This window comes from Pecten maximus, chromosome 12 (assembly GCF_902652985.1).
Source record: "Pecten maximus chromosome 12, xPecMax1.1, whole genome shotgun sequence".
In the NCBI taxonomy this organism is placed as follows: Eukaryota; Metazoa; Mollusca; class Bivalvia; order Pectinida; family Pectinidae; genus Pecten; species Pecten maximus.
In genome coordinates, this window is record NC_047026.1 from 27,656,635 (window position 1) to 27,669,330 (window position 12,696).

At 35.4% G+C, this 12,696-nt stretch overlaps 1 protein-coding gene across 1 annotated transcript in view; it reads right to left on the reverse strand.

Annotated features, from left to right (window-relative positions):
• LOC117338962 overlaps positions 1-12,696 on the reverse strand; it is an 86,295-nt gene that overhangs the window by 12,868 nt on the left and 60,731 nt on the right. Inside the window, exons 67-80 of the mRNA XM_033900327.1 lie at positions 12,464-12,554; positions 12,014-12,180; positions 11,039-11,130; positions 9,212-9,279; positions 8,650-8,846; positions 8,195-8,366; positions 7,640-7,800; positions 6,378-6,537; positions 5,664-5,830; positions 5,482-5,570; positions 4,932-5,002; positions 2,237-2,442; positions 745-859; positions 98-258 (exon numbers count right to left, since the gene is read on the reverse strand). Coding sequence (XP_033756218.1) covers positions 98-258; positions 745-859; positions 2,237-2,442; positions 4,932-5,002; positions 5,482-5,570; positions 5,664-5,830; positions 6,378-6,537; positions 7,640-7,800; positions 8,195-8,366; positions 8,650-8,846; positions 9,212-9,279; positions 11,039-11,130; positions 12,014-12,180; positions 12,464-12,554 — 1,917 coding nt within the window. The remainder of the gene's footprint in view (positions 1-97; positions 259-744; positions 860-2,236; positions 2,443-4,931; positions 5,003-5,481; positions 5,571-5,663; positions 5,831-6,377; positions 6,538-7,639; positions 7,801-8,194; positions 8,367-8,649; positions 8,847-9,211; positions 9,280-11,038; positions 11,131-12,013; positions 12,181-12,463; positions 12,555-12,696) is intronic.

Here is a 12,696-nt window from a genome sequence, read left to right on the forward strand (position 1 = left end):
TATAAGGAATTAAGAAATCTGACTTCTACAGAACAAGCCATGGAATTATTCACGAAATTCATGCTAAACCAGTCATGATTTATGTTGACATACTTACAAATGTTACAAGAAGATATATTCTTTCCACCAAAGACTTTTTTAAACTTTTCCTCATTGGACTTGATTGCCATAACCATTACACTGTCATTACATTTCCCAGCCATGTAAGGTCTGTTGTTAAATACTACTCTGGCGCACAGCAAACTGGCATGGAGGTGTCTGAATGAATCAAATATGTACGGTATTCTTCAAGGTTTCAGTTAATAAGTTCAAGGGAACACTTAAATTAAAAATTAAAACAGTCCTAGAAGTTACAAGTGGTGCTTCGCAATATATATAATTTCAAGCTGTACATTTAGTCAAGATTTCTGTCAACCTAGGGTATCAAAGATTGTCAGTACTCTAAAGCTCACTGTACTGCTGTCGCAATATACGACGGCACCATGGCCGTTGAGCGACATCACGCTCTGATTAAACATGGACAATACATATTGCTTGAAACACAGCCAGTAAATTCAATAATCAACCAGTAAATATCATAAAGAGTGTTACAGGCGGATACTAATATTAACTTATGAAATATATATCGAAACCAAACTTAATATCGCCTTTATCAAGCAAACGTTTGCACATCATATTGTACATCTGCAATTTAATCTCCCACTTTACATCCTTCACATAGACGGTAACCACAATTTAACTTACTTGCAGTAAGTTGTTGAGTCATTTGTGTTCAAATATTGCACTGATGGACAACTTTGGTTTAAATGAAACATAATCGAGTCGATATCGGAACAATCCAATACAGGAGCAGGCATACCTGAAAGGAAATAAGTAATCATTACATTGTAAGTCGATTATACTCATCGCATATAATTTGTGCACTAGCTCATATATCAAACGGACATATAACAAGGGAATCAGTAGAACTCATTGCTTATGTCCTCTTAAATTCCATCGCAACTGCATATTGTACAAAGCATATTGTGCGTTGACTGTTAGGTGAAGCACAAAGTCAGCATGCAATTAAATGGGAATAAATAAATAATTTAAATAATTAAACCACTGGGATACCAACTTCAACGTTATCACATAACTTCGTTGTGAGCCACAACAAACCACCTTGCCGCAAATGTTTGAAACATCCTTCTGGTACTTCTCATAAGATAAGGATATCAAGGAATCCTTATCTCCTGATGAGCGACAAGACAACGGACAATAGCAGCTTTGTGTGAACCACCAAATAATGATAATGAGAAATTAAGATAAAAACCAAGTCGCCCGGTTGTCCTGAATCGCTCATATGTTGAAGCAGTACCTGGTAATGAAGATAATCTTTTTTGGAGCATTGAAAATTCTATTCAGGTGACAAATGATATCAATTCATCAAATTTAAGGGACGCTAGGGTTATTCGGTAATTTCTTTTTCAAGCATGTGTGATCAGGTCGCTGTGCTCTTGATAATTCAGGGGGGAAATACTTCAAAAGGTTTTGGCACATTTGAACCTTGTGGCATTGAATGTAGGTCAAGCATATTTGACTCCTTTCATCTTGAATACAGGTTAAGGTCATTTATTACAAATAAATTTGGTCTAACCCTTCATTACAGCCTACATCAGGCCCAGTATCATGACTCTTATCCTCTTGATTATTTAGAAGTTATTCAAACGAAACAAAATGACGTCGGACAGACTACTGGCGGACGGTTCGGCGCACAATGCACCACGGCATAAGCTCACTTGCTTTTCGGGCAGGTGAGCTAACAAGAGTACCGTCGGGCGTAACAACAAACGACTATCTAATACCGCAGAGGAAGACACTGTTGTATTAAAATAGATGCAAATATAGAAATGAGATATGAATTGTGAATTTAAAAAAGGCATGTTCATGTCATAGCAAACTGTACAAATATATTGGAAGAAATTGGAGAAAACTGAGCGAGAGGACCTAAAAACAAGACCAAAATACCGATAGAACCAAAAGGCATTTTTCTTTTATTTATTAAAATTTTTTTTTTGAATTTTAAGCACAGGAACATAATAATAATTACAAACCATGCAATGTTTCTAAGAAATCTATTGAAAAAAAAATTAAAACTGAAATGAGCAAATATCCATTGGAATGATGAGGTTATCATATTCTGACTGACATTGACAAACGACTGGCTATGTGGTAAATTTTAATGCAAAATTCAAACCTGGTTCATCCTTCTTTTTAGCTACTTGGACTGTAGCGCCATAGAAAACACTTGAACTGTTCCTATTATATATGGCGCCGGTAATGTTGTTTGTCACACTCTGAACAGTTACAGCACTGGCACTGGCAACCTTGATTTCACATTCCGCAACAAATCCACCGCTACTGAAATTGCCTGATGTCTGTCGTTTCATTCTACCGATTTCACTGTATAAAACAAAGATACACTGAGGGTAACAAAATCAAACTCGAAATTCATTTCATAATCCAGTAACATTGACTTATAACGACTACCCAAGCATTAGTTTATCAAATGTTTGGGGCTGTAGGGCTAACTAACTTCTAATGAAACTTTTATTCAAATACATGAATATAGTCTAGGTTTATTGATTTATATAAATTCTGTAACCTTTTCTCCCAGAATTCTGCTAGCCAAATATCAGATCTATGGGTCTCTTGGTTATTAAGAATTCTTTTTTTAAACCCGTACTTGCTTCACCAGATGTGTCTAAATAAGCCTAATTGCACCAGACACTCATATGACAAGCTGCGTTATTATGTTTTAGAATGGCCTTGAAGGCTTAATATATGATTATTCAGTTACCTCTAAGCTTGTTTTTGTAAAGAAACACTGTACCAAAGCAATTTATGCAGTATATTTGTGTTCATAATTTAAAAAATACCCGATGGGCCTGTATCACTCTCCAGTACTACAAGTTTAATACCTCTTCATATATTCCAATATGATGATATACTGAGTTAATTCATCCAAGTTTTCTTTTTAATGACTCAATATCATGATATTTTGCCTCTTGAATTGACAACAAGAGGCCCATGTGCCTTACCAGTCACGTAAGTTTTGAAATATTTAAGTTAATCTAATTGATCCTTTTTGACCCCGTCCATCATCCCATGGGTCAGTCAGTGCCAACATGTGCAGACCATCAATCTGTCATCCAATTCTCATAATGTTAAAGTGAGAATGAATTCCAATAGAAATAAAACAAATGATAGTTAAAAATGTGATTTCCATTAAATAAACTATAGCAAAAAAATAACCCCTTCCTTAGTGGCAAACGTGGGACCACTGGGTAATGAAATTCACTGTTTTTGTAAAGAACCTTAAGACCTTCAATCTATGAAGATTATTTGATTCTACCTTATTTCGATTTGAGAAGAAGTTTCTTGATATTTCAATTAACTTAACCATTTTTGGCATGTCCCTCAGGCCCCTGGGGAGTTGGGGGGGGGGGGGGGGGGGGGGGGGGGAGAGGAGAGAGGGGCATATAATTCACAATTTTGGTTGACGTTTGGCAATGGAATCTTCCTGTTAATTTTCATTGAATGTGGTGCAGTGGTTTTGGAGAACTCGAAAATGTAAATTGTTTACGGACCGACGACGCATGACGCACGACGACGGACAAAAGGCGGTTAGAATAGGTCACCTGAGAGTTCGTCTCAGGTGACCTAAAAATGAGAAGCTGTCTCGGTAGATTTCCATCCAAGCATGCTACTGGCCCAAAGGATACTGCATAATAACATCGATTTACTTGCCTTTCGGGCAGTTGAGCTAAACTAGAGATGTGTTTTAAATGTGTTTTTGTGCCTTATATCCAAAGGAAACAGTTGACAACATCACTGTTCCCATAAGGTTCACGTAACTTGCCCTTTTGCTGGACTTGACTTAAAAACATACGAAATGCAGATATAAATGTATCTAATTTCAACGAAAGTATAACAGGTCACCTTAACGATGACCAATGACGACTCATGGCAGAACAATAATTACAGCTTATTATATATCTCGCCTATCCTACTTTGTTTATATACTGAAGTTTTAAACAACAAACATGCTGGGTATTGCTAAAGCAATACATGACCCTTAACGTCCCTCGCTAAAAATAGTTACAGTGACTTTTAAATCCTCAAACTTGTGCTTCTTGGAAAGACTTACAGACGGACGGGGAGGTAACCTATAGCCCCTCCTGTTTCACTGATAGGTGACTTAAAACAATACTTCCCTTAACATTTTTTTTTAAATAAAAAAACGTTCACATTAAAAGAATGTGTAAATATTGAAGCATTGAAAAAAACAACTTAAATTTCGCGAAATGATTTATTCTAACAATTCACCAAAATACGTCAAAACTTCTAGATTCCTGGCATGATTATTTTCAGAATCACTGGATCATATGTTCTGGAAGATATTCCGTAAGTGGAGGCCGTGTTCAGATGTCCACTGAGATTAATTTCAGAAAGTATGAACTTGTTTTAGGCCTGATACTTTGAAAATTGTATACCTGTAATGCACATCTGCACAACAGTGTATCACTATGTGAAATTTAAGAGAATTTTAGTCTTCTTGATTCTGTATCAGATTTATTCATATCCGGAATCGAAAGTTCTGACGGATGAACGGAAGAAATTACCAGAACTGAGGTTAATCATTTGTTCTCAAAGAATAAGCGAAACTCACAATATCAATACAATATGCCGGACGGACAACGTGATTACTATTTCATGCGGGGCTAATCAATAATGATCAAAATTTAATACAGCATCATCGCATTGTAAACAACACTCTAAAGATAGGTTCAAAGGTGGTCATCATAGGTTTCGTATGGCATACTAAACAATAAACATACAGTGTAGCGATGAAGTAAGCTGCACTAACAAAGCATGTGTAATGGACTCACCTGATAGATATGATCCGGAAACTCCCCGAAATGTAATATTGCATCATTGCCTGTCTCATCAAAGCTTCGCCCTAAAAAGAAGCGGATGTAAAAGCTCACAATAAAGTACAATATAACGAGGACATTCCTAAGTGATCTTTTTAAACAAATTGATGTGCCACTTTAAACCATATTATTTCATTAAATTTAAAATTCAGTTTTTCATTATGATGTTTGACTAATCCTGAAATAATCGTATCGGATATTTGTATATGGACTTCAACATTGCAACGTCTGACATAAAATACCGTTCAATAAGGTGTCGATGGGAACTGTGAACACATGATATTCCTATGATAAGTGAATAAGTGATAAAATCCAACTAATGAAACATGTTTCAGGTAAATATATTGAATAAAATCTAAAAATCCAGAATCATAAAGGTCACAATTAGAGGATTCAACTGACCCGAGGATTGTCTTTACATGCTCAAAATAACAATAACACAGGACAGAACAGGAGAGAGAAAGCTATAAATCTTTCTAATATATATATCGTTTGCAACCCTCACCGTTGTTATAATTCGGTGTTTCATGTCCTCATTCCATGCCACAGGAAAGAAAATAGTTATATCGAAGACGTGGTATGGTATCTCGGAATCTGTAACAAACAAAAGCAATATATAGCTAAGAATAAGAATACAGATAAAGTATCACTACAGTAAGGTTTGAAATATTTGATTACTACCCATACCTTGATGGAGACACTGTGTCACATTTAACCCTGGAACCAGGTTGTCAAACCAGTATCCTCCGAGGTTAAGGGCGTTCGATATATCCTCTACCTTACATTGGAAGTATTTTGGGATATCATAGTTCATCGCGATGTTCTGTCCACATTCGAATATGCGATGTCCGATTCTAAAATAACAAATCAATGAACAATATTATTTTCATTATAACAAAACCCTACATAAATGTCTCGCATCAAAAACCTCAGATTTTAAATGATGTTAAAACTACAACACAAAAAAAATATTTAGGACAAACTTCTATTAAGAGTATACATCAAATGAAATGTTAAGTAACCGACATGGATACACCCGTAATACCATCATTAGTTTTTAACAACTACCATTCACAATTGATTCAGCATCGTCAATTGGATCCTTTACGCTTACAGAACCGTTAGCTGTAATCATACCACCATATTTAAGCATATGTCTATAACTTATTAATGAAAACGTATACTTGAAGAAACCACTGTTTTAATGGTTTACCGTAGATATATGATATATATTTTTTTTTAATCGCCGATATCTTTTGTGATGTATGCCGATTTATTTATGAATCAAATAATTGTACTCGTATACACTGTACAACGAACCAAGCAAATTAGGCAAATTTTATTAGTTGCGAAGCTTACAGATAGCTGACCAAAAAAAGACATTTCAAGTTTTCACAGTACCTGCATCCAATGTCATCTATCCCGGTTTTATCCCCAAAAAGGATGGGCATAAGTAAGTCAATCTCATCCCAATCAAGAAGACACGTCGACAACAGCAATGGTATAATACGATCTCCGTCATCACATATACTTTGATCATACCTCCAAAAGTCTGGTTGAGCTAGAATAGCAATCATTGATTTATCATGATCGACGAAGAATTAACTTTGGAAATTTTGTAATATCAACAGTTGTGCAAATGTTACGAGTATTTTATGAATGGAGATAGATCATGCAAACAGAACACTGAACAAAGTTATTGTGAGTTAAGAAATGTTGGACAGACAAACAGGTGAACATTGATTTTGTATGGTCGACGACAGGACCTTTCAATGACATTTGTTAACATAGATCGATTCAGTACAAATAAAATGTTGCAGCACATCAGATTAAATGCTGTTGTTTTCAGATTTGAAAAAAAAATCAAAATAGAATATGCACAACTATAGGGACCAAGGGCAATCTACCTATGAAATTTGAGAATGACCCCTTCAGTGCTTTCTGAGAAATTGCGTTAAGAAACTTTAATTGTCAACATCCATGATGGATGCCTGTCGACCATGTTGTTTTCCGATTAGTCCGAAAATGTGATATGCATAACTATGGACCAAGGGGAACCATAAATGAAATTTGAGAACGATCACTTCAGTAATTTCTGGGAAATAGTGACAACAAAGCTTAATAGCAAAACTCCAAGATGGCTGCCTGTCGACCATGTTGTTTTCCAATTGGTCCCAAAATGCAATATGCATAACTAGGGACTAAGGAGAACCTACATATGAAATTTGACAAAGATCCTTTTCGTACTTTTTTCAAAAATAGCGATAACAATAATTGTTTACGGGCAGACGGACTAAGGACGCGATTTGAATAGCCGATCATCTGATGATGGTAAGCTAAAAACCAGTTTAAGTTCAATTTACGCACCAATCCAATCTTCTGTACAGTACAGTTAAAACAAAAAGTATTATTTTACCTCACCATCATATTTTTTCAGACCTTCCAGCATCTTTAGACAATGATTTCAGGAAGAAACACGGAATCACGTAAAAGAAATTTTCTAACAGACCAAACATTTTAATTTGTTTTCATAGAATAAACTGACACTTTAATGGCTAACTATTACAGCGAGAGTGATGACAAAATAAGATATACAACGAGTAGAAAAGACTTGTTCTGATGAGCTGTTATGAGTATAATGATAAATTATTTGTCAGGTTTACCTGCACATTGGTTGAGGGTAGTGTTCAGTTTCATAGCATTTACACCCATTGAGGCGCTGTAATCTAATATAGTTGTCAAGGCCGTTTCTTTTGAACAGTGGTTTCCTTTTGAAGAGGCATGAAGAGTAGTGTTAAAACAAGACCAACCAATGCTGAGAAAGCTGAAACACAAGTTATGTAGAATATAAAACAACTGAAGTTAGTATAAGTTTTCACTAGAAAAATATCTATCATGTAAGTATGTATCATAATAATAAAAGCTTTAAACTAAACCAAATTTCCCCTTTTCGATACCTTCGCTGGAAGAAGTGTCGCTAATATTTAGCCGAATAGAAACTTGATTATTTTATTCATATATTGTCTAGTTTCAGGCCACGTATTCATGATATACTGTTATCTTATAATCAACTTACCCTAGTAAAGGTATCTGCTAAAATATGAGACATGATGGAATTAAATAGTTGGCCGACACATTGAAAACGTGAGCATATTCCATTATCAGGGTATTATAACAAATATGATGAAGTGATCAAAATTATTTTAGCAATCACTAACCTACAGATTTCACCATCGACTTTAGCCAACAGGTTTTTTACATTGGCAAAACCAGTAAAATTGCCCAATCCTGCTTGTAAGAAGGATGATACTTGATATCCATGGAAACATTCAGAAAACACACGATATCCATAAGAAGGATCCGCCTGCTGATAACATACATCTCTGAGTTCTGTAAGGAAAATAAAACTTGAGAATAATTAAACCTTCCAACATTAATGTTACAGAAATTGTTAATAATGACTTCCCGACTTTTTTTTTTTAGTTTTGCCTGATCATAAGACGGTTAAAGGGCGGTAAAAAATTCCTCGTAACATACTTTCCTCAATGCATTTAACAATGTAAGAAATAGCGCAAAAATGTAATACTGAATTCGAAATCACGGAGTTATCATATTCGAACAAACTTATGATTCATAGTGTAGTTAGTTATCAATTTTAATTCAATATCCAAACCTGGTTCATCCTTCTTTTCGCCTACTTGTACTCTAGCGCCATAGAAAACACTTGACATGTTCACTTTATTGATGGCCTCGGTAATGTTCTTTGTTACATGATCAACAGTTAAATCACTGGCAACCTTGATTTCACATTCTGCAACAAATCCAGCACTACTGGAATTGTCTGTCTGTCTCTTTATTCTACTGTTTTCGCTGTATAAAACAAAAGTACACAGGAGTTACTCAGGGCAACAAAGTCAAGGTCGAAACTGATTTGATAACTCTAGTAACATTTATTTATTACGATTAAGAATTGGTTTTGCAAACCTTTGACAAGAAATTTTGTTTTGCTTTTGTTTTGCCTCACATAGAGGGGAGTAATCTACCCTTCATATTTCATCACATTGCTTTATCGTTTGTCACGTTTTCCTCGTGGCAGAGACCATCACTGCCTCCTGATTACATCTAAAAGTAGGTCTGACGTTCAATTGGAATTCATTTTTCTAGAGAGACAGTATTTGACGAGTGTTTCACATTCCATTAAATTGCCCTGTCGAAAGCATATGTAAATGACTCACCTGATAGATCCTACATAAAAGCTACCCAGAATGTAACCCGTTAACGCCTGTCTCATCAAAGCCTCGCCCTAAAAAAATAAACAGATATGTGCATTCCGGTTGAAATCATTTTACATGTTCAGAGAAAAATAGCACGAAACAAAGCATTTTATTAACAATTGATCTTTTATGACATTTTCAGGTGAAAATCCCTCAGGTGACATTTTCTTTACAAGAGGCCCATGGGCCTTAACGGTCACCTGAGATTTGAAATATTTCAGTTAATTTAATTGACCATTTTTGGCCCCGCCCATAAGCCCCTAGGGGTCAGTCAGGGCCAACATGTGCATATTTTCAAACTTTCATCCTATGCTGAAAATGTTAACCAAGTTAGAATGAATTCCAATAGAAATCAAACAAATCAGTCAAAAATGTGATTTCCCTATATAAACTATAGTAAAATTTACCCCCTCACCAGGTGTAAATGTGTGACCCCAGGGTCATGAAATTCACAATTTTAGTAAAGCACCTTAAGATTCCTCCATCTATAAACAGTATTTGATTCTATCTTACTTCAGTCTGAAAAGAAGATTTGTGAAATTTCAGTCAATTTGACCCTTTTTAGCCCCGCCCAACAGCCCCTAGGGGTCAGTCAGGGCCAACATGTGCATACCCTCAAACTGCCATCCCAAGCAGATAATGTTAACCAAATTAGAATGAATTCCAATAGAAATCAAACATATTGTAGTCAAAAATGTGATTTCCCTATAGTAAAGTATACCCCCTCCCAAGGGGCAAACTTGAGACCTCAGGGTCATGAAATTCACAATTTTAGTAAAGCACCTTAAGACCCTTATAACTATAAAGAGTATTTGATTCCATCTTATTTTGGTCTTGAGAAGAAGATTTTTGAAATTTCAGTCAATTTGGCCCTTTTTAGCCCCGCCCATCAGCCCCTGGGGGTCAGTCAGGGCCAACATGTGCATGCCATCAAACTGTCATCCCATGCTGACACTGTTTACCAAATTAGAATGAATTCCAATAGAAATAAAACAAATAAAAGTCAAAAATGTATATATAGTCTATATAAACTATTGTAAAGTTAACCCCTGCCCAGGGGCAAACGTGAGACCCCTGGGTCATGAAATTTACAATTTTGGTAAAGCACCTTAGGACCCTTCCATCTATGAAGAGTGTTTGATTCCACGATATCTGAGAGTAGTCAATTCAACCCTTTTTAGCCCCGCCCCTCAGGCCCCTGGGGGGTGGGGACCATATAATTTACAATTTTAGTTGACCTTTAGCCATAGAAGCTTCCTGCTAAATTTCATGGAATTTGGTTTAAGGGTTTTGGAGAAGAAGTCGAAAATGTAAATTGTTTACGGACGCACGACGGACGACGCACGACGCACGACGGACGACGCACGACGCACGACGACGGACAAAAGGGGATTAGAATAGGTCACTTGAGACTTTGTCTCAGGTGACCTAAAAAGCTGTGTGGTAATTTAAAACAGATTATTTTCATCTAAATTTTGCAAGTCAAACTTTTACAATGACAGTGGACTAATCATGTAACTATTGTATTAGGAATTTTATATCGACTTCCCAATTGAAACATCTGTTGTAATATAGTATTCAATAATGTGTCGATTCAACATGGAACTTTTAACACATACATGTACTATGCCTTTCTAGTTATAAAAATCCAATTGATGAAACATGGTTCAGGTAAATATCTTGGATCACATCTTTCACAAATGAATCATGGAGGTCACAGTAAGTGGATTCATTTGACCTGAAAACTAATTAACATATTCAAAATAGTAATGTGTATGCAACCCTCACTGTTATTTTAATTCGGTATTCCATGTCTGCATTCCATCCGCCAGGAAAGAAAATAGTTATATCGAAGACTTTATATGGTATCTCAGAAGGATCTGAAACAAACAAAAGCAGTAAATTGCTAATAATAATACAGATGTAGCATATTGAAGGATTCATCTGTGAATAGCATGACGACGTGAAACCATCTTTGAGATATAAAGAAAATAACAAGCCTTCCGATATAAATATCCTAAGCGCTTCTTCGATATTTTGATTCGATAATTTATATCCGTTATGTATCATGACAATTGCTGTTTTGTTTAAAGAAATTGGAACTTAAAAATATATTTTCGTCATCACACCTGTATTAGAGAAGTTTTAGTTTGATAATTTAAATATTAAAACTTCAATCGTTATGATACACTGTGCTGCTGAGAACTACAAATTACGAAGATATTATTTCTGGACTAAAAACCATCAGTTCACTCATTCTTTAATCATGATATTGTTTAACAAAATCAAATCTTTAAATTGATTTTGATTGAAGATGGGACTTTTTATGAATAACTAGTATTTAACCTTATGGATCTTTCGCAACTCTGCATTTAGATTATGACAATTCTATCGACATTTTTCGAAATGATTGGTCGCCTCTTATGAACAACATGTATGACCCTTTGCATCACAAAGGAGCCCAATCAGGATGTAGCTATTTCATTTTCGCTTTACTGTATCGAAATCTCAATTTGTTTTCGAATGTGTTAATATCTTGTCTTTTGTAAAATTCTTGACTTTGTATCAAACTCGGTTAGCGCATTGATGAATTAGTGCGGCCGAATCAATAGTACAGACAAAAGTTGAATAAGCATAAATAGAAATTATCGCAAAATACAATATTCTAAACCAGAAACGTGTCTATTGCAATTACCCACAAGTAGTAGTACCTTCAAAATGTTTACGTTCATAGTCAAAGATTGCCATGGTGTATCTTATTACCTTTATCTCCACTATCCGCACACTTGGAAGTATTCAAATGTGGATATATAAGATTTTTCAAGTGATCTCCGTCCTTCCATGCTTGTACTATCTGGTCGTAAGTACAATTATCTTCAGTGGAAAATGTGTTGTTACTTAAAACGCAGTGCTTGAAAACTTGGAATGACCTACAAAGACAGCAGGTGATAGGTTGGTTATATTGGACACATAAACAAGAAGCCAATGGACATAAATGGTCAATTTGGGTCCGATATATATAAATAGATGTTTTGTTTGTTTTAAAGAAAAGAAAAAACCCATCAAAACCCCATCAAAACCCCATATCAATCAATGTGTTAAAACAATTGTTAAACAGTGTGACGATAATTCAGGATTCTCACTTTTCTATGACAGCAATGATTTTAGGCAAATACTTATAAGTATATGATAACTTCTTAACATTCAACTCACGTGCAGGAATCGCTCCAATACCACAGACAGCTTGCTGCACGCTTCAGCATCAATTTTCTTGGGTTGCAAATGGATTCATTCGATTTCTTCACTATTAGTACAAAACAAGACAAGCATGTTCTTTAATAGACACCTGAATTACACAGTTATTATTTTGCTGCTGTGCAATTGAAAGATGTATACAAGGCAATAAAGCAAAATGCCCCAAAAAAGACATTTTACAGAATTTAAAG